At 36.8% G+C, this 23,108-nt stretch overlaps 1 protein-coding gene across 5 annotated transcripts in view; it reads left to right on the top strand.

Annotated features, from left to right (window-relative positions):
* Nucleotides 1-23,108, top strand: part of RFC3 (replication factor C subunit 3) — a 245,617-nt gene that overhangs the window by 204,865 nt on the left and 17,644 nt on the right. For 3 of the 5 annotated variants that reach the window (XR_010936945.1, XM_067713424.1, XM_067713427.1), the window contains exons 1-5: nt 12,479-12,761; nt 15,244-15,381; nt 18,005-18,072; nt 19,988-20,085; nt 22,123-22,304. Coding sequence is in view for 4 of the 5 variants with exons in the window: in XM_067713424.1 (XP_067569525.1) it covers nt 12,609-12,761; nt 15,244-15,381; nt 18,005-18,072; nt 19,988-20,085; nt 22,123-22,304 (639 nt within the window). In the remaining variant the exon portion in view is untranslated. Of the gene's footprint in view, nt 1-12,478; nt 12,762-15,243; nt 15,382-18,004; nt 18,073-19,987; nt 20,086-22,122; nt 22,305-23,108 lie in introns of those variants that run through there. The other 2 variants (XM_067713425.1, XM_067713426.1) reach the window with 2 other exon arrangements.

Here is a 23,108-nt window from a genome sequence, read left to right as displayed (position 1 = left end):
AAGTTTGAGTCATATAAGATGAAAAAATTCCAGAGATCTGCTGTACAACATTGTAACCATAGTTGACAATACTGTGTTGTGCACTCAAAAATTTGTTAAGAGGGTAGATCTCATGCTGTGTATCTTTTACCATAATATTTTAAAAAAGAAGTCATGGATGAATTTTGTATTAACTATCTACTCTTGTAGATTATTAACGGCCTATTATATTAAATCATTCAAGTAAAGCCCATGAATGACCTTTCAAAAATCTTATTTCCGAATAAGGTCACATTCTGAGGTAGTGGGGGTGAGAATTTCAACATAACTTTTTTGGAGAGACACAATTCAACCAATAACAAATTCGCTGTCACTTCTATATGCCAAAAATGTTATTATAGCAACTGTTACAGAATGAAATGTGTCTCTCCAGAATTCGTACGCTGAAGACCTAACCCCCAGTGTGACCATATTTGAATATAACGCCTTTAAGGAGGTAACAAAGGTTAACTGAAGTCATATGTTACAGCCTTAGGCCAATAGGACTGGCATCCTTATAAGAAGAGGAAAAGACAGGAGAGACATCTCTCTCTTCATACATTTGTGGAGGAATGGCCACGTGAAGACACAGGGAGAAAGTGGCCATAAACAAGCCAGGAAGAGAGGACTCACCAGAAGCAGTCGTGGCAGCACCTTGATCTTGGACTTCCAGCTTCCAGAGTGTGAGGAAATAAATTTCTGTCGTTTAAACCACCCAGTTTGTGGCGTTTTGTTATGGAAGCCCTAGCAGACTAATACAGCAACTTAACATTGAAAACACTATGTTTGTTTTCTGGTGAAGGGGGACAAAGCAAGGAAAGAGGGTAAAAGAAGAGGAACAATTTGCAGTATTTTAATAGTGTGTTGTAGTCATCGTTTCTTTTTTAAATTCTGCTAGTATTAGCAATTTCTCAAAAAAATTTAGATTCACTGTTGATTTGTAGGTGCAAATTATTAATTCATTTTTAGGGTGTCCATCAAATCAATTGCTAATCAAAGAGGAAAAAAGCAAAATTTAAAAAAAATAAAGGTTTCCTTTTTTCACACTCAGTGTGATAGTGATTAAAGAAACATAAAAAGTGACAGTTTGAATAAAATGCCTATGCAGAATGTGTGTAAATTTTACCTTACTAGTTCTAATTTATAAGCTAATATTTAACGTTAAAATGATTATATCAAATTAAAATATCCTCTTAGAATTCCACTCCAACCTATTGCTGTTGCTGAATCTAATTTTAACTCTCCCCCACACCCCCGTCACATAAACATATAATATAGATATTAGTTAGGCAGTGTGTTAGGTAGAATTCTAAAGACATTCCCTTAAGATTCCCATTCCCTCATTACCCAATGAACACTAATCTAGGTACTTCTATAAAGGAACTTTTGTAGGTATAATTAAGATTAATAATCAGGTGAGCTAAAACAGGGAGGTGTTGGAGGAAGTAATTGAAAGGATGTGACCACCAGTTGACTGAGAGCCGGACCTGGGCAATCAGAGGCTCCTCACCCCCTCCTCCATTTTGGAATGTACTTTCTGCCCACTGTTCTCACAGTGGGAGCTGTTCCAGGGACATAGTCTTGGGAAAGTAAGATGCTGCTGAGACCATCTGGACAGTATATGTGACAAAACCCAATTAAGTTCTCTTTATAAACTTTTAAGATTCTGGTGAGTGGGTGTGGAGATCTGCTCATCTTGCAGCTGTCCAAGGCAAGCCTCGTGTGTAAGTTCCCTTTTGCTATTAAACCTGCTAACCTACCAATCTGAGTGTTCTGCCTCTTTCTTCGGTCTCTTATCTCATGTGTTTTGGGAGCAGGTTTAGATTTCCCCCAGGAAGCTCCCAAGATTGCAAACCAATAGAAGATTATTCTAGATTATCTCAGTGGTGCCCATCCAATCATGTGAACCCTTAATAAGTATCAATAGAAGAGGAAGGCACAAGAGTTAGTCAAAGAGATACAGCAGAAGAGGAAGGCAGGAGAAATGAGGCAGAAGGACATGGAGACCTTGACAAGAACTCAGCTGCCATTGCTGGCTTTGAAGGGTGTCATGTGCCAGGGAAAGTGAGCAGCCTTGGGAACAATCCCCAGCTAACAGTCAACAAGGAACCGGGTACCTGAGTCATACAACTGCAAGGAACTAGATTATGCCAACAACCTGAATGAACCTGAAAGTGGATTCATCTCTAGAACTTGCAAAAAGGAATCCACCCAGCAAACACCTTCATCTTGGCCTTATGAAACCAGGAGCAGAGAACTACCTGAACTATGCTGTGACCAGATTTCTGATCTATAGAACTATAACATAATAAACAAGTGTTGTCTTACGCTGCACCATTTGTGTTAGCTATGGAAAACTAATACAGGCAGTTATAATTGTAGAACATTCTTTCAATGCCATAGTACAATTTTTTACCCATTTAATATTTAGCAATATATATTACAAATTATAATCTTAGTTTCTCAACATTCATAAATTAGGGATATGACAAGAGGAAAAATACACAAAAAATCAGCAATGTAATAGGAAAAAGAAAGAAAACAATTTTGCTTTTTGAAAATTACCATAAATAAAATGAAAAGGCAAGCCACATATTGGGAGACAATACGCACAATGTATACCTAACAAAAGACTATATCCACCATATATAAAGAATTCTAACAATTCAATAACATAAAGCAGCCCAATTAAAAATGGGCAAAATATTTGAATGGACCACAAGTGAAGATATATGAATGGTCAACAAGCACATGAAAAAATGCTTAATATCATTAGTCATCAGGCAAATAAAAATTAAAACCACAATGAAATACCACTCATTCAAATATACACTCAATCAAATGACTGAAAACAAACAAATAAATAAATAAATGAATAAGATACCAGATGTTGGCAAAGATGGGAGCACTCGTACATTGCTGATGGAAATGTAAAATGGTACAACAACTTTGGAAAACTATTTAGCTATTTCTTATAAAGTTGAATATACCCTTAACCGTATAACCCGGCAATTCCACTCAGATATTTACTCAAGAAAAATGAGATATATGGATATACCACATCAGGTATATCCATATACCTGAATGTTAATAACATCTTTATTCATATTAGTAAAAATTGGAAACCCAAATGTCCATCAAGACGTGAGTGAATAAATTGTGGTATATCTATACAATGGAATATTTCTCAGCTATTAAAAGTAATAAACTACTGAAACATGGAGCAACACAGATAAATCTCCAAGTTTTATGCTAAATGGAAAAAGCCAGACACAAAAGGTCACATGCTGTCTGATTCCATTTATATGAACCTCCAGGAAAGACAAATTCATAGTGATTGAAAGTAGGTCAGTGTTCTTAGGACCGAGGGTGGAGAATAAGAATAGAATGAGAAGTATCACAAGAGAACCCTTGGCAGTACTTTGTATCTTCGTTGTGTGATGTTTACACAGATATTTACATTTGTCAACACAGATTAACCTGTAAACATTTTATGGTTTATAAATTATGCCTCAATATAATTGATTTTTTAAAAGAAAAAGAATGGGAACCAAAATAATAATAATGACCACTGATTTGGTCTTGAATAGAATCCAAAGCTTGACCTCCAATGCAAATTAAAAATCTGACCATAACTTCAAGATAGGTATTCTGCTGGGTTCTATCCAGGTGCAGCACTGGGAGACTGAGGTAATACACTGGAAAGCTTTTCTTTGCTTCTCTACCAAAAATTAGGCTCTGTTTTAAATCCTCATCCTCCCTTTAAGCTTTTTCAGGTCAACCCCTCTAAACCCTAGGGACCACGGGGATTTGGTCATGTGCAACTAAGTGCTGACTGTGGATGAGGAAAAGGCAGACTGGAGAAAGGGTTCCCCAGGATTTCAGTTCAACCCCTTACTGCTGTTTGCTGCTAAGGTCCTGCTGCTGACATGCCCAGAATCTATCGAATAAAAATGCATCTGGGCACAAGGACCACAGAGCTGGATCTGGAATGCTTCCCAGCTGGTTTCGGGCCATACATATAAGGTGTTTTCTGGCCATACACACTAGATCTATAATGAGTCATCAACTTGGAAATACATGTTCTGTTTCAAATCTTGTCTTGAAGCATTTGGCATCATTTCTTTTTCCTTTGGACTTCTTGTGCTCAGTGTGAGAGTGAATGAATTTGGCTTTGCTAATAACAGAGTTAGCCATTTCAGCAGTATTAAAAGTACCTTTTCATCCTTCGGTGTCAATTCTAACATCATCTCCTTAGGGAGGGCTTCCCTGATTACTTTAGTTAAAGCAGACATCTCTCACCTCACACTCTTGTGTCACACTCAGTCACATTGCCCTCCATGATTGTCTTCACTGTGTTCATCAATACCTGAAATTATCCTGGTGCTTATTTATTGTCTGTCTCCTCCTGCTAGGATGACATCCCATGAAAAAGGGGATGTAGTTTGCCTATTCACTGTTTCCTGAAAACAGTGCTCAGCTCAGAGCAAGTACTTGATGAATAGTTTGGAATGAATTCAACAATGCAATAAAGGAAGAAATTTTTTAAAAAAAGCAGTTATGTGGAATCTACATTGGAATTCTTTCAAACATCTCTATTTATACTTTTCATCAGTAAATATTGTTGAAAATATAAAATTAGTTTCCAAGTTATTTATCATCTACTGATGAGAGATCTATAAACAAAGGTTGCCAAAATGCAAATTGCTTTTTTAAAAAAGACTTTAATTCCCTTAAAAAGATCTTTTAAATTCTTAAAGTAAAACTAAAGTTTGGTCTCAGTGGACATATTTAACATTATTTAGCTATTAAGCAGATATACATATTTGCTTCATGTAGGCATCGAAGAACTTCAGTTGATTTTTTGCCCTTTTCATTGTTCAGAGGTTCCTATTTCAAAACTGTAAATAAAAGTTAACTGAAAATATGGAAATGTTCAGCATAAATTCACCTAGTGAATAAAATTGCAATAAAGAGAGGAAAAGGTGTGTAGGCAAAGTAGGCAACATTCTGTTTTTCTTTGATTTATTGCTGAAGGAAAAGAAAAAAGTAATGATGATTCAACACTTCCAAAAACCTTTATCATTCTAAACTATTCAAAGAAAACAAAATTTGTAGTAGAAAAATGCAGCCTGTAGAAAAATATAAAAACAGGACTTTTCATCAGCTGAAAAAAAGGAGTCTGAATAGAGAGTACCCTGGGAGCACTTATTTTGAATAGAGTTTTGTTTCTCCTCTTAGGCCCATGGGTTTGATAAATTAACTTAAATTTGGGTTTCATTGTCTTTGGCCCCTTTGACATCACAAAAACTCATTTTTCTACTTGGATTGGTTGTGTAATGGGTTGAATTGCATCTCCCCAAAACACCTGTGCATGTGACCTTATTTGGAAATAGGGTATTTATCTATTTATTGAATAAAAGTTTCTTTAAGTTCCATAGTGCTTTACAATTTTCAAAAGTTTCACACATTTGATTTATATAATCCCATATTAACCCTTTTTCCCTCCTACCCCTATATTGCCCCTCTCCCCTTCCCTCTCCCCACTGGTAATCACTAGTTTGTTCTCCATATCTGTGAGTCTGCTTCTTTTTTGTTTTATTCACTAGTTTGTTGTATTTTTAAGATTCCACATATACACGATATCATACAGTGTTTGTCTTTCTATGTGTGACCTATTTCACTTAGCTTAATGCCCTCCAGGTCCATCTATGTTGCTACAAGTGGCAAAGGAAATAGGGTCTATACAGATAAAATTAAGTTAAAAATCTCCAGATGAGATGATCCTGGATTTTGGGTGAGCCCTAAGTCCAGTGATTTGTGTTCTTATGAGAAAAGGAAGAGGGAGATTGGAGATATACAGACAGAGGAGAAAAAAACAGAGGGAAAGACAGAGGCAGAGATTAGAATGATGCATCTAAACCCAAGGAATGCTAATGATTGCTAGCAACTAGAAGAGAAGCTAGGGAGAGGCATGTGGTAAATTCTCCCTCTGAGGCTCCAGAAAGAACTGACACTGCCGACAACTTGATTTCAGACTTCTGGCCTCCAGAACTGTGGAAGCATACATTTCTGTTGTTTTAGGCCACCAAGTTTGTGGTAATTTGTTATGGCAGCCCCAGGAAACAAACACAATTGTATACGGCATACCTCGTTTTATTACACTTTGCAGGAACTGTGTTTTTTACAAATTGAAGGTTCGTGGCAACACTACCTCGAGCAAGTCTGTCCGTGCCATTTTTCCAACAGCATTTGCTCACTTCATGTCTCTGTGTTACATTTTGGTAATTCTCATAATATTTCAAATCCTCCACCAACAAAAAGATTATGACTCACTGAAGGCTCAGATGCTGGCTAGCATTTTTTTAGCAATAAATTATTTTAAAATTAAGGTACGTACATTATTATTTTTTTTTTTTAGACATAATGCTATTGCACACTTAATAGACTACAGTATAGTGTAAACATAACTTTTTATTTTGGGAAACCCCAAAATTCGTGACTCACTTTATTGCTATATTGGCTTTATTTCAGTGAAACCCAACCTGCAAGATCTCCAAGGTATGTCTGTTATGTTTTAAACAAACTTTCTTTTGCTGTGTCTAAAAGTTTGCAGAGCAAGGCATCTGGTTACTTTGCAGACCACTATAATCTGTATCTCTGGGAAGTAGCCTTTGAATGGTCTTTACTGAAAGCTTCTGTAGGCTCTGCTACATTCGAGAATTTACTTTGGGGAACAACAGTGACAACTTGAAGACTCAGGAAAAAGAATCTCAGCCACCTGGGGGCCAATTGAAAACTCTACTTTCTCATTTAATAACACTTAACATTCTTGGGGGACAAAAATCATTTAGTAACTACTTCCCTAGGAGGTAAAAGCAAATTTTCTTTGAAATGCTTACTTGGCATAGCTGTTCTTTATTCAGTGGTTCTATAATATGTTGATTTTAATGTGTCATATGAAAAATGTACTTCAAATTACTAATAAAATAAGTAAAAGTAGAGGTGGGCGAGGATGAAAGTCTGCATTCTTCAGTGTTTACAACATTCACTGAGGGCTTGGGCTATAATATTAAATTTATGATAGACAAGATAAAAATTTAGGAGCAATTCTATTTATTTAAAATGCACTTGAGGGACTTCCCTGGTGGCACAGTAGATAAGACTATGTGATCCCAATGCAGGGGGCCTGGGTTCAGGGAACTAGATCCCACACTCATGCCGCAACTAAGAGTTCGCATGCCGCAACTAAGGAGCAGGCGAGCCGCAACTAAGGAGCCCTCGAGCTTCAAGTAAGGAGCCTGCCTGCTGCAACTAAAGTAGCCCATGTGCCACAACTAAGGAGCCCACCGGCCGCAACTAAGGAGCACGTGCTGCAGCTAAGGAGCCTGCCTGCCACAACTAAGACCCAGCACTACCAAATAAATAAATAAATATTAAAAAAATAAACAAAATGCACTTGAACTTTCAGAGCTCAGTAAATAGCTTTACTATTACTCAGTCATTTAAATAAGAAATTTTAGAAATATTTTTGACAACTCTTCTCTGTACCCCCAAATCCCATCTTAGTATCTTCTAAATACCTGTCCTTAGTTGCACTGTCTTAGAAAAGGCTCATGTCATCCCATGACTAGACGTTCACAGTATGCTTTTAACAGTTCTCCCAGCTTCATTGTCTATTCCAATCCACCATCCACACTTTTTCTAGTCTTATATTTTTTTCTATAACAAGTCACATGTTGTGAATTCAAGTTCCTCAGCATGATACAAAAGAACTTTTCTTATCTGGCACTGGTCTATGAGTGTACACAGAAGTATTAATTCTATGTAGATAGAAGAATAATTTATAAGTCTCTTAATTGAGATATAGGCTAGTGTTTCTCAAACTTTAATGTGTATAAACATCATCTAGGGATCTTATTAAAATGCAGACCAGGATGATGAGTGGGGCCTGAGAGTCTGTGTTTCTCATAAAGCTCTTAGGTATTGCAGATGTTTCTAATTCAGGTACCACCCTCTGAGTGGCAAGGATAGAGTGAAGCCTTAAGCTAAGTGTCTAACATAAACACTTCTCTCTCTCAATATAAGTGTGGGTCCTCTTCCATTTCCTTTTTGGTTCCCTGTCAGCTTCTTCTATGAAAACCCATGTAAGAGAGTAAAGTCCTTGAAGACAAGGACCACGACGCCTTCCTCCTTGGGTCTCTCCTCCAGGGTCTAGTGCAGCACCTGACACTTAGCAGTCATTCCACAGGCTGTCTACAACTGTAACAACAGTTTATAGGTTAATTTATCACAAGAGCTTCATAGACATAGTGCTAAGGGGCCGCAGCAGGAGCTCGCAAAAGGGGGACTGTTTTTTCCAGCTTCCATTCGAGTCAGGTGTGTGTACGCCACTGAGTCTAGCAAATGGGATATGCCATATGCTGCTTCTGGTCCTGGCCCACAGGAACCTTCCACATGTGGTCCTGCACATTCTTCTCCTCTCCATGGGCTTGATGAAGACAAGTATGGAGGCTGTGGATGCCAGCTGGTGAAGATAGCAGAGACAAAAGAGAGAAGGAGCCTGTGACCCTGTATTACTGACTGCAAGAGAGCCACTTGCTGTTCAGGATCACTCATTTTTGATCTTTCATAAGTGAAAAATAAAAGTCCATCTTTCTTGCATCATTATAGATTTGGGGGTCTGTTTTTACAGTAGATTGCGTATCCTACTTAAAGCAGCTGGAATTTTGTAACTTGGCAGAATGATACCATGACATTAGTGTAAGATCAATGTTGTTTTTGAACTGGTTATGGTTTTCAGTTTTGGATGGAGGGGTGTTTGTAAATATAAATTCCTGTTAAATTAGCTTTCTTTTTATTTATATACCCATGTTCAAAGGTGGCTGAACCAGGCTAATTGTATACCATAAAAACCATGTTCTGATTTGAATAGTTGCTGTTTTATTTAGAATTTTTTAAAACCTCCTTTATTTAGAATATATCTAGTTTTACCAGTGAAATGCAACATAGAAATTGCAGGTCTAATGTTTTTCTTACAATAATTAGTAGCAAAATCATGTGTAAGTTTGAAATACAAATGGTTCCTAGGGAAATATCTAAAATACAGATGTTTTCAAACCCATAACCCATGAATAAACAGAACTGCTTTTTGAAACTATATTTCTAATGACTAATATTCAAAAGCACCATAGGAAAGGACATGATAATTCAAAATTACCTCTATGGGTAAATAGTTCCTATAAAATGTAATCATTCCTCCAACTTAAGAGGATGAGAAATTTAGCAGAGTATTTGAATTAAAAATATCAGAGACATAAAAAAGTATAAGGAATATAAGGAAAATCAATGGGGTTCTATTAGAAGTTATTACTGATCCTTGCACTTTTACTTATACAATCACATTTATAATAAAAGCCTTTTATAATTATTGGCTGTAATATATATCATCCAACTCACAGAATAAATGAAACTGAAGGGATTTCTGAGCCTTTTCATTCAGAAATGAAAAAGAAAATTGATTTCCATATTACAGATTATTGTGGAAATAAATTACTAAATGGTCAGATGTGCTTTGCTTTACATCTCTGAGTATCATTTGTGGACACATTATTTATAGAAAACGTGATTAGTCTTCAAATGTGAAAAATATAGATAAATGTGTTATATTACACGTTTTTGTAAACCAAGCAGGCAAAACTCCATTAACCTGTTAAACCAGAGTGATAGCCTTTCAGATAATAGTTACCAGCTGCTGGGATCCCTGATGCTAGGAGGAAGAGGATGTTTGCATCAGTGACCATCAAACCAGCTCCTTGCTTCTCTTGGTCAATTGTTTCTGTTTCTGTCTGCACCAGAGTTTTCCCTCCAGGATCAAGCAGGGGAGAATAAACCAGATACTGCATGATTTGAATTTTGAGTTTGTTGCTTCTCTTTCTGAGGTTTGAATGTTACAAGGTCTAAGCAGAGTTCGCAAGCCAAGGAGGCAGGCTGAATCTGGCCTGCAGATAAGTTCTGTTGGCCCTGACAGTGTCCTTGTTTTTCTCAGGAGATTGATTGTACAAAAAAAATGTGGACTGTGGCTTCTTTCAAAACACATGAAATTCTATGACCAGTGGTCCAGGATCCCGCTTGTGGGTGATCGAGTGAAGCTGAGGGGCTGCCACCCCTTTATGGTGGGAAGAAACTTACTGCATTCTCTTCCTGTTTTATTCTCCCAAGCTGAGATCATGCATTTATTTGCCTGTCCAGCCCGTGCTGGCATTTCTGTTTGTAACTCCTGTGAAGAGGAATGCAGAAGATATATGGAAATGAGAAAAAATAATCAAACAGTATGGGTTAATGAGCTGCTGTGATTATAGAAAAAGCATAATAATGTTGCTGAAAATATTATCTAGTTTATAAAAATATAATAATTTCTGAGAGAAAAAAGCAAACTATATTTTCAAAAACAATGTTTCAATGAACTGATCTAAAACTGTCATGATAGACTGCCACCCATCCTAGACCATTGTCTCTGTGTCCCATTTGCTAAAACCAGCATTCACTGGTGTTGCCATTCCACTTTGTAGAAACATGTCAACTGGGAATTCTTTCTTTTGGTAAAAGTACAGATACGAGTGCAAAAGTGAAAAGAGTGTTAGGGCTTGCAGGGCCCTTAGGAGTTATGTAGCTCAGCCTTTCATTTTTGTGGTTGAGTCCATTCAGGCCTAGAGAAAGTGACTTAATCAAAGTCAAAAAAGAAGCCAGAATGAAGCCGGGCCAGGGTGGAGCTATGCCCTGACACTCAGCAGAGAGCTTTCCATCACCGAGGAAATCCCTGGGAAAACTGCTCAGCGTTTTAGAATCTAGACACACTTCCCCTCCTGTCATCTTCCCAGTGCATTTATATCATAATTTCTAGTTAGATAAGTATGTGGTGTTTATATTATTTTGAATCTGTGTTATGCACAGTTGAGCCACATGATAAAACGTTATAACGTTTCCTTTCTTAGATACTACATATGCCTTTTATATAATTTTTATGTTTACTGCTCTTGCTAATTGTTTTCTCATTGGTTAGTTTTTAATGTATTAATACATCCTGCTAATTTCCCCATATTCTCTTGCATATGTATAAATCTCATCTCAGGATGCGTGAGCACATTAGATACTAATTTCATCTTCAGGAGGTAGTTATCCTCCTACTCCAGCCTGAATAGGTCGTTTGCCAAGCTTGCTCTATCACTGTTGCCTGGGATTTTCCTGCCCTGTTGCCTGCAATGCCCTCTTGCTCTCTTCCACTGTGGGATCTCCTCATTACTAGATCTCTCTCTCAGAGGCCACAGATTAGTCATTTTTAAAACATCAAGATGAAATAATATCAGTGACAAGTGCCTCAGAACCTCAAAGAAATAAAGGCATTCTTCTTTTTACACTGAATATTTAATCACATTTTGTGTTTTTAAAGTTGTAATTGATTTTTTATGCCATTTTATGTAAAATAAATCCTCCCTTTCAACATCTATTAGTGACTATTTTTTCTTTTTTTTTGCGGTGCGCGGGCCTCTCACTGTTGGGGCCTCTCCCGTTGCGGAGCACAGGCTCCGGACGCGTGGCTCAGCGGCCATGCTCACGGGCCTATCCGCTCCGCGGCATGTGGGATCTTCCCGGACCGGGGCACAAACCCGTGTCCCCTGCATCGGCAGGCAGACTCTCAACCACTGCGCCACCAGGGAAGCCCGGTGGTGTTATTAATTGTGCCCAATAATTTCTTGCCCACAGAAATAATTCAGTAAATATGATGATTCAAAGAATTCAATAAATTCTTGTGTCATAAGTGAATGAGAGGGGGCACCTTGATAGAAGGTTATTAAACATATTTGGAAATCAATTCCTGTCCTGTGGCAGTATTTAGGATTTTGAACAATATGTAAAATAAAAGCATAAGTTAAATAAGTAATTAAAATTACATACACCTAGAGAAGTGCATTTAAGAGGTGCAGTTCGAGTGGCCACATTTCTGTAGCTTTTCACGACCTTTAGATTCCTTTGCTTTAAATTCAGTAAGAATCTTGAGGAATGGAGGTAAGGAAAGGTAGTGAAGATTAGATATTAGTTTTAGCGGTTTATTCAATAAAGCTTCTTTTGGTGCCTGCCAAGTGAGAAAAGCCGGATATTTTCTGGTGCCAAAAACAGAGCTCCACACAGTAAATATTTTGTAAGTTTCTGTAGAACGAATGAGTGATTGAATGAACGAATGAAATGAATTTAGGAGGATGGTCTCTCTTAAGTTCCCGAATTTGACTCCTAGAGTATCAGAGCCAAATTTCCAATTTTGCTTAATAATTACTGTACTATGATAGAGGGTGAGAACAAAGAAAATGATTAAATAAAACAATGAGCATTAACGAGTAGGTGATATCCGACTTTGCTTCCAATTCTGTCCGTACTAGGCTTCCGTAGTCTTTCCGCCCCTAACTCGTTTACGCCGCCGCGCAGGTAGTGATGTCGCGAGATTTGGAGCTCGCGGGAAAACTTGTTTGTGAGTCGGGAGCGGAGGGCGAGCGCGCGGGAAGTTCGAGTGTCGGACCCCGGGAACTCGGGCCGGCATGAGCCTCTGGGTGGACAAATACCGGCCCTGCTCTTTGGGACAGCTGGACTATCACAAGGAGCAGGCGGCCCAGCTGCGCAACTTGGTGAGTCGGCGGGACGGGGCGGGGAGAGCCGGAGGAGGCGAGGCCTTCGCTCTCCCGCTTCAGAAGGTGATGAATGCTGTGGAGAAAAGTAAAACTGGGACGAGGACACGGTGTGGGGGAGGGGCCTGTGCTTGTAAACCAAGAAAGTCTCCGTGAGGACTGTCATCTGAGCCGAAGCTTGAAGGAAGTGGGAGAGCCCACAGTAGGGAGCTCCGGGGCGAGGAGTGGAGCGGGTAGAGGGAACAGCAGGTGCAGAATGCCTGAGGCAGGAGTGTGCACAGCCCGTCACTCGGGAGGCCAGTGCAGCTGGCAAACCGTGGGCCAGCGGGAAGAGGAGTAGGAAATGGGGGAGTTTGGGGGTGGGAGGAAGTGCAGATACAGTAAATTTTAATAGAGTGAGATGGGAAGCCTTTGGAACGTTTCGAACAGAGAAGTGACATCATCTGACTTTTTAATAAACTTACTTAAAATGTCTTGGTGTCATTGCCCGCATTTACAAAAAGGAAGATATTGGGTTTATTAATTTCTAAGGTCATTTTTAATTCTAAACTATGTGGTATTAGGTTGTCCTTAAGTTTAATTCCTTAATGGCAGATTTTTCTTTTCCTGTCGCGATGCCTATTTTTATGTTGTAGCTGATAAAAGTATCTAATGGCAGTGCTTTGTGAAAAACAAACTGAAGTTTGTAGAGAGTGGAGATGGAAGAAGGGTCTTGAGTAGAAAGCCACTTATCTACTCTTTTTAAGGGCCTAAAGTACCACTTCATGATGGAAGTGTTTTTGCTCAGCCCTCTGGGCTTCCAGTACCCATCTTTTTCAGAATTACAGGTACTATTTGTAAAGTTTTTTTCAGTGAGAAATTATAATAAAAGAACTCCATCCTTATATATGAAAGGCATTAGAAAAGTTGGTGGTGTTGTGAGAGTGAAGTGTTTTTTTAAACTCTCTTTTAAAATTATTGGTATTCCAATACTAATACTGTACTAATTTTAAGTAAATCTATTAATTCAGTATTTTATTTATTTTTAGTATTTAAAATACTGTTTAAATAAATCTAAATAAATGTATCCCATGGTTAAGAAAATCAGAGTCAAAGCTGTTCTAAGAAAATGCAATTTATAAATGAATACAGCTTCATTTATAGACAAATTGCATTTTCTTACAATAGCTTCGACTTTGATTTTCTTAACCATGGAATATATTTTATATTCTATTGCCAGTTTTCTATTCTATAGAATTTGGAATAAATATTTGCACAAAAATTTAGTGTATTAGTCTTGTGTTAATAGATTTGGCTTTTCAAAAGTATTCACCTGTTTACCTTTGAATCTACAACCTAATAAAAGTGTGAAACATTTGCAGCATAACTTAATTTTGGTGAGATAGAAGTTTAAAAAAATGAAGGCTATATTTGTGGAGTACCTACTATTTTCCATGCGTTGTCTTAGGTAAATAGTTCCTTTCCTTGACACTTTTTTCTTTCAGTGCCAGAGATAGATGAGTTTACAGAGTATTAAAATTCACTGTAACAAGCACTTCTGTTAATATACTTATTTTCATTTTTTCTAAAATGGTTATTTATAAAACTTTTGCTCCACAAGATTTTATGCACCTGAAGCTAAGGTCTGTGTTGTCATCTTTATAGCCTTCATAACACTGATCCCCAGACCTGACTGAGCATCACAATCACCTGGGAACTTTTTTTTAAAAACAAACAATCTTGTTTTGAAATGCAGCACTGTCAGCGTCCTACTCCATTCCCTTGCTCTTAATTTATAAAATTACACAGACCGACTTCCAACTCCCTGCATCTGCATTTCCTGAAGGCTTTCTCTTGATGACACCTCTAAGAAGACTTGAAATGTCAGGGAATTAATGCCCTCTCTTTCTCTCCGTTCACTTTCCCAAGCCAGCAAAGGATTGTTGAGAGGTAGTGTATCATACTCCAGCTTCTCCACCCTTGGGTGGTTTAATAGTGTGGTGTATTTGCACTGGCTTCAGGAGTATCCACAGCAGGATCACGCCCCAGATGCCCAGAGTGGTATTTAAGTTAACAACACTGTTGTTGGCTGCCTTCCTTCCTTGCTTTCCTGCTCCCCTACAAAGTTTTCCTTTACCTTCCAAATAAAACCAGATGCACTCGTTTCTTATCAAAGGGACTATTTGTAGAAGCCCAAACTACGACAGGCATCAGTCTCAGTTACTGAGTCATAATATTGTGGATGGGGTCCAGTAATTAGTCTTTTTATTAAAAGTTCTCTGGAAGATTCTGACAGTCAGCCAGGTTTGGGATTTCTTGCTTTCTAGCATATAGTGTTGTATCTTACATGTACTGTGCTAGATACATAAGTAATGTAACATTAATCACAGGGGGATAATCAACATTTCAGAGTTAAAGATCTGTCTCTCTATATATACATACACACACACACATACACCTTTTTGAAGTTTCATAGGTAGAGACACAAAATATTTGATACTTGAAAAGTAGTTTACTTCCACAGGTTGGGCAGTAGTTTGGGGAAAATGCCTTGTTCTTTTTTTTCCAGGTGCAGTGTGGTGACTTTCCTCATCTGTTAGTCTATGGACCATCAGGTGCTGGAAAAAAGACAAGAATTATGTGTATTCTACGTGAACTTTATGGTGTGGGAGTGGAAAAATTGAGAATTGAACATCAGACCATCACAGTAAGCATTTCACTTTGAGGCCCTCCAAATATTTAGAGCAGGGATTTTCAGTCCTCATCATGTAGGACCCTTTGCTGCCCAGTGTGTGATTTAAGTAAGAATTTCACAGGTAATCCTGGTGTACAGGATTGAGAGTTGCTGATTTATAGACCTAAGTATTATAACCAGACAAAAGTTACATTACGTTAGAGAAGAAATATGAGCAACAGGAGACTTGGGGTAAGATGTAGGTGGTGGGATTCATTTCAGATTCAAATTAGTGTCAGCTGGAACTAGAACTCAAGTTTCTAAAGTTCATTGTTCTGAGAGCAGTAGTGGGTATGGAAAGGGAATGATTTGGAGAAAAATTTTAAACGTGGAATCTGGTGACTTGGTAAAGATTGGGCAGCTGACTGCCTGGCAGAGGAGACATGAGGCTCTGGGATGTTCAGAGTTCCCATGATCTTGCCCTGGCTGTGTTTTGTAGCCTCATGCTATGCAATGCATTTTCATACTCGTTCCTTACTGACAGTGTTTAAGATCTAGCTGAAATGTATCCTCTTGGAAGTGCCCCCCCAACCCCGTTATAATTAATGTTTCCTCCTACAACCCATAGTTTATACTTTTTAGAGCATTACTTTGTTTTGCCTTGATCATAGTTATTTATACACCTTGACTCTGACAAGATTGTATTTGTTTTGAAGTTATATAGGGTAAATTTTATATTTTTGTAAGTTATACTTGACATGTGGCATTATATTAGTTTCAGGTATACTGCATAGTGATTTGATGTTTTTATGCATTATGAAATAATCACCACAATAAGTCCAGTTGCCATCATTTTTATGTTCTTCATAGCCTCTGGTATAGTGTCTTGCACATATTAGGCACTGAAAAAATGTAAACTGAGTGACTGGACAGTAGGTTGTGCTATTAATAGAATCTTTAGGAGAATAAATGGACTGTAGGCTAATGTGGATTAGCTTGTGTTTAGACACATTGAATTTGAGATGTTGGTAGTACATCCTGGTGGAAATTCTTTAAAATATGCAGGGACAAATTTAATAAGAAAGGTAGTAAGAAAACCTTATACATAATCTTATAAAAGGACAAGAAACAAGAGCTGATCAAATGGAAAGATGCATCATGTTCTCAGTAGTATTTAAAAGTATTTGTTCTCCCCATGTTCAGAATAAATTTTAGTGAAATTCCAATTAAAATGCAATTTATTTTTTTAATTGTATGAAGTGATCTTAAAGTACATTTCTGAGACTAGCTAAAATAATTATGAAAAAGAAGATTTGTGAAGTGGGACATGTGTTTATTAAACCATACTGTAAGCCTACTATAAGCAAAACAATATTGCTATGGCATTGGGATAGAGGATTACATCAGTGGAACTGAATAGAGAGCCCAGAAATATGACAGCCCAAGATCTATTTCACATCAGTAGGAAGAGGATTGGTCAGCAAAATGTGCTAGCATAACTAGTTACCAACCCAGAAGAAAATAAAGTTGAATCCCTATTACACATAATTTATAAATCCAGATCAATTAAAGGCTGAAATGGTAAAATAAAACTAAATTTCTTAGAATAGAATTTCTTAGACAGTATGAACAGTGTATGAGTCAGGAGCAACTTTTAATAAAAAACATGGGAACTGTAGAAGAAAATATATACTTGGGTATATATGAATTTTAAAAGTTTGACAAGATAATATACATAAGATCAATAGAAAAATGAAGGATTATAAAAAATATTTGAAAGGAATGTATTAGATAAAAGATTTTACAAAGTGACAATGTAAAAACAATCTGGTAGAAAACTGAATAAAAAATGGCCACAGGAGAGAAAGATAAACAGTCAGTAAACCTATGTGAAGATGTTTGACCTTTGTGGTAGTTGAGGAAAAGCAGTGAGAGTCTAATAAACACATACATACGTATAAAAATTTAGAGAACACATCATCTTCAATCCAGCAGATCTTTTATTGGGAATCTGTTACATAGACGTGAAAGCAGTGCATGAGACATATGCACAAGGATGTTAATTATGGAATTGTTTGAGATTGTAAAAAGCAAGAAACAAAATGCCCATCTGCATGACTGCCTTTGGGACATCCATGTTATGGTTGATATGCAACTATAACAGCCTATACCACTTGTCTGAGAAGGTTGTCTAGATGTGTTGTTAAGGAAAAGCAAAACACAGAAATATATATGATTGCCTCTTTTTAAAACAATTTTTGCAAGTATGCTGACAGACTCTATGTAGTAATGTATTAGTATGTGTTTATTTTTGTGTGTCATCATGGAAAAGACTGAAAGGACATAGGCAGATTGTTTACAACGATGATCTGATAACAGGGAATGGTTTGGAGATTACTGGAGGTAAAGGAGAAAAGTGATCACACTAAAAACAGAATGTGTGATATGACCCAATGTACGTAAAAACATGTATGTTTACATGCACCTTAAGAAAGGAATGGGGTTAATGAAGTTGAAGCATTAGTGATGGTCATCTAAAGTTTTCTTTCTTTAGTAAACATAAATTGTTTACATAATTAAAAAGAATGAAATACAGAAAAGAGGAGAAATAGTCATGAATAAACATTAAAAAAAAAACTACTTTCTTTGTCCACAGACTCCATCTAAAAAGAAAATTGAAATTAGCACTATTGCAAGCAATTACCACCTTGAAGTTAATCCCAGGTAAGTTGCTACTACATAGAAATAAGCAATTTTAGAATAGTGATGTTCAGACTTTTTTTAAAGAGCAGAATGTTTTTTTGAAATAAAATTATGTATGGAAACAATATATAAAATAGATAAAAGTGAAGCTGCCCTGTGTGAGACGGGGAGCCTAGAACCTTCCTTCTTTCCCTTCTCTTTGATACCCCCCCCCCAAGTCAAATAATTTTAATTAAGTTTTCTTGCTCTACAGAGCTCTGTGCTTTACACAAAGTATTTTGCATAGTCAGTAAGTTTTTGTTGAATTATATTGACTCATTCAGAACTGGTGAGCAAAGTGTGTCTAAAAAGTTTGTGAATGCCTGAAAAAATATTTCAGAAAGTGAATTTGGGTTCCCATTTTCTTTGTTTCAGTTTTTTGATTAGAGGGTATTGTAGTCCATCAGCCACTGTGTGTATTCTCTATCATGAGATAATGACTAGGATCTTGTTGGGAGGCACATTGAAAACTCATGCCACAGCAGTTACGTTCTGCTTAAGTAAATGATGTAGAAATGATTGTATTGGGCGTAAAGTTGGCTAAGCCTTCAGGGTTCTATGGGGTCTGATATGTTCTTGAAGGAGAACAGAATCAAGGACATCTTCAGGCAAAGACAACTTTATGGGCAGTGGCACAGCAATGAGATCGAGCATCCCTTTCTAGACTGAATGGAATAAGAGGAAGAGAGTTTTAAGTTAATGTGTATTCAGTAGCAGGCACTGTGGGGGAAGCTTTACATGGATTATGTCCTCAGAACAGCCCTAACAGACTGATATTATTTTTCCTAGGTATGTCAAAGAAAAAATTAAGGTTGGTGGGAAAGGATCTGATCGTAAAAGTAGAGAGTGGTAATTCCATAGACAAAAGCGAATTATTTTAGATTCTGGACAAGGAAATGATTATAAAAGAAACACTGTACGTATATTGATCGAATAATATTGAATTGAGACAGACAATGGCTGTTTGGGAAAATAAACTAAAGCTGACTTCTATGCCCTCTTTTTCTCTTTGAGAGTTCCTCTGTAGCAAGAATAGTCGGAGGGTAAGCTGTTTTTCAGGTGTTTTAAATTGACATTCAGCCTGAATTAACCAGGTGACTTATGTTGGTTTGTGAGGTGCAGGACTTAAGTGCTAAAGCAATGATATTGGTATAAATGACAGGTAATGCCTGTAAGTCAGCAGCTTACAGAGTACTGATTTGTGTGCTAAACTTAATTTGCTTATCCCATCCCCTTGTGAAGACCCTGAATCAACTCTGCTTGTGCTGAGAGGGACTTGTCTAGGCTTGTTCTCTCTCAGACCTTTACTATTTTGGGGGTGGGGAAGAGGAACAGAGATTAAATTTCTGTTCCAAGGAGTTATTTTTATATTTTAAATTAGCTCTGACTAGGTATGAATTATAGTGGGTACAGAAGTATCAAAGTATTTGTTAAACTGTTGATAGCTATTGCTCTTCTTTTTTTTTTTGCGGTACGCGGGCCTCTCACTGTTGTGGCCTCTCCCGTTGCAGAGCACAGGCTCCTGACGCGCAGGCTCAGTGGCCATGGCTCACTTTTTTTTTTTTTTTGAGTCTTTTCCCTTTTTTTCTTGATGAGTCTGGCTAATGGTTTATCAATTTTGTTTATCTTCTCAGTAAACTTAATATAAGAACATGCTTGGTGTTTTCAGTGATATTAACCAAATTGTAGTTGAGTATTGGAATATTTTTAGTATTTAATGACCCTAAAACACTTCACTTTTAAAGTTTTGTGAATGTAATAGGTGTTACTCAGTTTGATTAAAATTTTGATCACTTAAGATCTTCAACATTTTTCGAACAATAACAGATTAAGAATAAGGGCATAATACTTTCTAAATATTTACACACATATTTACCACTATTTTTGTTTTGTATAGTGATGCTGGAAATAGTGACCGGGTAGTAATTCAGGAGATGTTGAAAACAGTGGCACAATCACAGCAACTTGAAACAAACTCTCAAAAAGATTTTAAAGGTATGTGATAAAAAGATTTCTTTTTATGAGGCAGACACTTAAATTACAAGCAGTGGGTATAAGAGAAAAATGTAGTGGGGAATGTAAATTCCATCCATTTAGCAAATATTTATTAACCTCTTGTTCTGTGCCAAGTACTATGCTACCTTTTTTTTTTCTTTAAATATGTAAAAGTGAACAAGAGAGACATGATCTCTGCTCCTGGGAGTTTATAGTCTAATGGAATTGAATTTTGGCAGAAAGAGAACTATTTGTGCCACCCATTTGTTACTTTAGAACTAGATAAGTAATGAAAAAATACTTAATTTAAAATAAGAAATTGCATGATTTAAAAATAATGGTTCTTAGAACCAAAGTGACATGTTCATTATCAAATGTTTAGCTAAACAAAAGAAAATTCATACCAGCTATAATCCCCATTAATAGTTACTCTTAACATTTGCAGTATTATTTATGTGCATATATATGCGTATATTTTTACAGGAGATTTTTTGATAAATTGCCAATATTTAATGCTTTTCATATATTTTGCCAAATTCTTCATGTGAAAGAGGGTATAGCTCTGTGCTACCACCAGCAGTGTTTAGGAATGCCCATTTCTCTCTAACATTTATCAACACTGGATAATTATTTTTAATCCTTGTCAGTTTGAGTGGAGAAAATAAATTGTTTGTACTTTGTTTTTTTTTAGTGAATGTGATGATTTTATCTTTTGTTCATTGCTTATTTTACTGTTTTGTAAATCACCTGTGCATATTCCAGTGTATTTCTTATCTTTCCTCCTCAGTCTGTACTTCAAAATAAATTAAAAATTTTTTTTCAAATGCTCTCCTGTATCCATTAATGTAGTTTTATGATTTTTCTTCTTAGTGTTTAGTATTATATTACTGGATCTTTTAATGAAACTGCCTTGCATTTCTGGAGTAAATGTCACTTGGTTGGGATGTGTTAATTTTTAAAATCTGCTGCTGTTTTCTCACCTAGCAATGATTTATTTTTTTATCATTTTATTTGGTGCTATCCTTGTCAGATACTGGGATCAATCTCCTTGTCTTTATTTTTCCTGTTCTGTTCAATTTCGGTTCTAATTCCAGAACATCTCCAAACTGTGAAGTGTTATCTTGGAAGGAATATTCATTTTATTATTTTCAGTCCAATGTTCTCTCAAACCTTATTGCATCAAGGTTCCTTAGCTCTTAGCCATGAATTGAGCCCTCTGAGTGCTGTTCTTAAATTGGCCCATGGTATTTCCAGTGTGCTTTTGTGGGTGATTTGGGGTTCTCCTGTCCTAAAGGCTGTCAAAAACCTGGTGGATCCCAGCCACTTCCTCCCACACATAGTTTCTTGTTCTCACTTGCTCATATTTAGGGTTCTTAGGGACAACTTGTCACCTAGTTTTGATATAAATGTTGTCTTGGGTCTTGGAATCTTTACTTTTTCTGTCTGTTTTTATGGGAGAGATTCAAATGCTACAAATGCTACCACTGTCATCTTCTAGAAATAATTTAATACAATGAAAAATACAACAGTTGGATTCAGTCCCTACATACTATTCCTGAAGCACTTTAAGGCCAATCCTTGATTATGACCAGATGGAATCTTATACAAGTAACCAGATGTCTTTATGCCATATTTGCTACATCTCTTGTGCCAGTGTTTTCCAAAGTGTATTCCTTAATGCTAAGGTGTTCTACAGAAATGTGCTCCTGAGATAAATTATTTTGGGTAAATGCAGCACATTATATCCTTGTCGTGGTGATTTCTACTGTGTATAAATATAATAAAGGCTGCAGTAAATTCTACAACAAAATAACCTCTTTAACTTTGTTTAGCCTAGTGTTTCTTAGGCTTGTTTGATCTTAGAATGTTTTAAAATAAAAGTAAAAGAAATTATTCTCGCCATACCTGTAAGTTTTGCATGTCTTCTCCAAAGGGAAAGTAGTATATTAGGCTTATTATTTAGGATTTCACTCTGAATAATGAGGAGGAAGAGGAAGAGAAATAAGTTAAAGTTTGTTTTGTTTTTCCTTGACTCAGTCGTGTTATTGACAGAAGTTGACAAACTCACTAAAGATGCTCAGCATGCCTTGCGCAGAACCATGGAAAAGTATATGTCCACCTGCAGGTTGATCTTGTGTTGCAATTCTACATCAAAAGTGATACCACCTATTCGTAGTAGGTGCCTTGCAGTTCGTGTGCCTGCTCCCAGCATTGAAGATGTAAGTCAAGTAAAACTTTTCAGAAAAAAAATTTCACTTCAAATTCCATGCATACTGTGTGTACATCCCTGTCATGTTTGTTTTTGTGAAAACATAGTGAGCTATATCAGTAATCTAGGAATAGCTATGGCCTGGATGCTAACTATTAATATACGTATAAACCTATATATATATATATATATATGTAGTAAATACCAGATATATAGAAAATGTTCTTTCCATTAAATCATCTTTTACTTTAAACAAGTAATTATTGTGGATTTTACTAAAGTAGGTAAAGGCTGGTTATTTAATGGCTTCTACCTTAACCTGATTTAACTGGCTTATGGAGGAGGCATGAGTATTCAGGAAATAGATTTTGCAAGAAGATGATTTGGGAATACCTAGTCCCCTGTTAGGGGACCAAAGTTAGTCTGAAACATAATACATTTTTTTGTTTTCTTTATCATTCTTAGTAGCTGTCAGTAGAAATACCAGTTTCTCACAGGCAGTTTTCTGCTGTTTAATAGATTTGGGACAATTTTATGCAAAGTGGGGATAATATGTGACATTGTATTAGTTTCAAAGTAGTTAAAGTAACTTTATTATAAGTTTCACTTGTAAAAATTTTGGGGGTGATAGAGTTAAAAGTGTCTATAAAGCAGCAGCACTGCCAGGTTACACCACTCCCATGGGCACCATTTAGGTCTTAGTGCCTGAGTCATGTGCACTTCAGCTTGTACGGCTCTACTTGGCAGCCTTGTGAGCAGTATCTTTGCCCCCAACATGAGACCCTTTGTCTCCAACTCCATGTTGCCTTGAGGA

This window comes from Pseudorca crassidens, chromosome 18 (genome assembly GCF_039906515.1).
Source record: "Pseudorca crassidens isolate mPseCra1 chromosome 18, mPseCra1.hap1, whole genome shotgun sequence".
Lineage (NCBI taxonomy): Eukaryota > Metazoa > Chordata > Mammalia > Artiodactyla > Delphinidae > Pseudorca > Pseudorca crassidens.
This window is presented reverse-complemented; position numbering and strand designations above follow the sequence as displayed.